The sequence below is a fragment of the Montipora capricornis genome, chromosome 5 (assembly GCF_036669925.1).
Source record: "Montipora capricornis isolate CH-2021 chromosome 5, ASM3666992v2, whole genome shotgun sequence".
Lineage (NCBI taxonomy): Eukaryota > Metazoa > Cnidaria > Anthozoa > Scleractinia > Acroporidae > Montipora > Montipora capricornis.
In genome coordinates this window covers 31,316,252-31,319,715 of record NC_090887.1, presented here as the reverse complement: position 1 = coordinate 31,319,715, position 3,464 = coordinate 31,316,252, and the positions used below count along the sequence as shown (strand labels likewise).

Genomic DNA, 3,464 nt, shown 5'->3' with positions numbered 1-3,464 from the left:
GGGCCGTACTGGGGAATATTGGCCTGAGGTCGTGGCAGTACGGACCTCCCTGCGCTCGGTCCATACAAAAACGACCGAGGGCCAATATTCCCCTGTACGGCTCGATCTCTCTCGGTTATTTAGTAGTTTATTATTTGTCTTTTTAATTACCTTTTGCTTTGTTTTTCCAAGCGCCTAATCGGCCCATGGGCATCACGGGGGAATAGTGCCCTACAATTCACTTACAATTACCCAATCAGAGCGCGTGTTATCTCGGCTACAAACACAAGTCATATAATAATTGTTAATGTACATAGCTCAGTAATTCAGCCTTATATTGTGTATATTGCTGCAATAAGTTTTAATAAACAGTCACAGTTATTATTATAAGGCTATAGCGATGTTTAGGACAGTTTAGGTTTTTTTGGCCAGACTTAAAGACTTAAAGACCTAAAAAAGCGGTTTGATAAGCTCGAACCTGTGATTTTCGGCAAAATCTCCAACAGCGATTGAGTTATAACAATCGTTTGTCTTGTTTGTCATGCGGTTTTGTGGCCAGCTACGTTTTCTTATTTTGGAACTGAATTCATCATTACTGTGGCGACTGTCCACACTAAACTAATACCTTTCGATTTGTAGGCTTTTTATGTTAAATGAATGGCCAGTCGTGAGTTGCTTTCTGTGACTGTGCAGTTGCAGTCGAGTAGGCGAATTACTACTCTTTAGCTTGACCTTTTAATTAGTAATTTTTGCTCGTGTTCTAAACTGGAGAGAGAGGGTGTAAAGATTATCAGTCAAACGGAAAATGTTGGGAAAGAGATTGCGGTGCATGTAATTTCAGTTTTAGTACTGTTGTTGATTACAATTGTTAGTTATTGCTTTCGAGGCTTGTTTGTTTACTGCTGTCAGCTGAGATATGTTTAATCACTGTAAACTGCATATATACACTGAGGACGATTCATTTTGTACTTTATGCTGAAGCATAATTATTTCCATATACACTATATTTCTTTCTGGGGCTATAAACGGGAGCTCCACTCTTAGGCTTGGCTAAATCTATATATTATCCTTCCACATCTTCAGGTCTTTCTCTAGTATCACCTGTCGGATGGGATTGACATTCTCAATGCACCCAAACTTAAGAGCTTTTCTCAGCAATCTGTCAATTTGACTTAAATATTTAGATTTTGGAGCAACTGCATAGACTCTTATACAATAAGTGAAAATGGACATTATTTTAAAAATTCTGAAAGAGATCATGCAAATCCTGTACAGAATAGCCACTAGCCTTACATACCCTACGAATTTTCATTCTCTTTGGTGCTTTACTCATCAAATTGTCAAACTGATCACCCCAGTTGTAATTTTTTTTCATGAAACACAGCATCCAACAATTTAACTGCTACAGGTGGTTCCCTACAAGTCCCAGTCTTAATTTCAAGCTCCTTAGTCTTCGTTAAATTAAGAGACATTTAATTCTGTTCAGTCCAACACTTAATGGTATTTACGTCAGTTAAAGCAGTTAGTACAGAGGAAACTGTGACACGTGCACCCAGTTCCACAGGTAGAGTACACGAGATGCCATCCGCGTATTTGGTCATTAAGCTATCTTTACGTCATTAACCATAATACTGAAAAGGACTAGCCCCAACACAGTACCTTGCGGTACCCCCCTATTTATTGGTGAGAATGGAGTTTTTAAATTAGCTATGCAGACCCTTTACTTACAATCCTTGAAAAAGGTAATTACCCAGTTACTAACCTAGGGATTAATACCTGGCAATGACTTAATCTTTTCAGGCACCAACGTACCGTAGTGCGAAACAGAGTCAAAAGCCTTCGAAACATCAAAGGATAGCACTCTAGCAAAATGAGTTGGGCCATCTAGCCATTTCATCCAAGTATGTTGATTGTGCAATAAGGCCATCTCAGTGCTACGGTGATCTCTATAAGCATAGTGATCCGAGTGTATATATGTATGGACAGACTTGCTTGATTCGTTATTAATTGCTTATCTTTCCAAAAGTCTCATTATCATGTCAGTGACTGATATAGGTCTAAGTTGGTCCAAACTGGTGGTGTTAGTTTCTTTAGGAATTGGTCCAATGTTTGCTGACTTCCATCTTGCAGGGATTTTCTGTATTGCCAAAGAAGTATTGTAGATGTGGGTTATTGCAGATGCAAGTTCTAACGAGAACTTCTTCCATGCCCAAAATGGGATGTTGTCAGGGCCAGGAGCTGTTCTTCTGATACGAGATAGAGCTATAAAAACTAAAGTTTTACTGAAGCTAGGTGCATCATGGCTAGTCAGCAATTCCAATTCAGTTGGTGCTACATAGTTAGGGATGGTGTTAATTTCCTGAAAATGTGTATTGATGTCATTTATGTTAAAAATTCTTAATAGATGTTTAATGGCTTTGGTTCAAGCAGACAATTTACCCACCATTTCCCACCAACCTTTGCTTTTCTTGTGCTTTCTGTTGTTAATACCTGTACCATATTCAGCTGGTTTTCTTTAACATGTTTAGAGGACTCTTCACGAGTTGTAAGAAGCCACTTTGCTCCATTAGACATTTTTCGACCAGCTGATTCACGTCTCCAGCAATGACAATTCGTGCATTAGGGGTAACTGGTAATATGGATTCACAAAAGTTCGCCAAAAAGTCAATAAAGTCAGTTACAGAATATTCAAATGTAGTTGGGTGATAAAGAGAGGCTATATGGTATTCTCGATTAGAGGTAGCTAGCTTATCCCATAAACACTCATACTGATTTCCATCCGAACGTATTTCCTTAATTCTCCGGTCAGTTCTACAGTGTATTGCAACTCCACCACCTCTTTTGTCCTGTCTGTCTCTGCGAGGCATTTAATATCCAACAGAAATCACAAGCAGCAAGCAATGTCCCTTCAAAGCCATGTCTCCGACAGGAAGCACAAATCAATAGAATTGCTTGACGGTTCACTCTGCAGTTCTTCACGAGCAAAGGGTTTGACAATTGAACGAGTATTTAATACCAGGCACTGCGTTGTAATTCTGGGTTGACTTAGGCGTCCAAAGGGCTTTATTGTAATAACATTTCGAGGCTTTTGGTTTTAGCTAGGACTGATTTGTCGCTGATTTGGAATTACAGGAATCCTCCAATTATCTACGTTTGCCTCAGTTATTATTGCCTCAGGACGCTCTTGGTAATTTCTACTCTTTTTTTAATTTACAGTAGACTCCAGCTCTCGTACCTCTTTGTGTTTTCAAAACGCCCAGTTACTTCAGAGCTTGCTGCGTGTTATGCTGTAATGGCGGTTCATTGTATAGGGCTCCAACATTTTTTGTCCATTTCCGAAGAGATAACAGCACCACACGACAGTATGATATCATAGCTATCTTGCAAATATTTCTCTAGTAAAATATTTCACAAAAACCAGTTAAAAATTATAAAACTATGCAAGGCGTTTGCGTGGCACATAATGGATATAGTAGGAATTATTT

General features: G+C 39.0%; 1 protein-coding gene across 1 annotated transcript; it reads right to left on the bottom strand.

Annotated features, from left to right (window-relative positions):
• Positions 1-1,990: 1,990 nt before the first annotated feature.
• On the bottom strand, positions 1,991-2,553 carry LOC138048711 (uncharacterized). The gene is made up of 2 exons (XM_068894848.1): positions 2,470-2,553; positions 1,991-2,338 (listed from the first exon to the last, which is right to left on the bottom strand). Exons 1-2 carry the CDS (start codon positions 2,551-2,553, stop codon positions 1,991-1,993), a joined length of 432 nt encoding a protein of 143 aa, XP_068750949.1.
• Between the last annotated feature and the right edge of the window lie 911 nt (positions 2,554-3,464).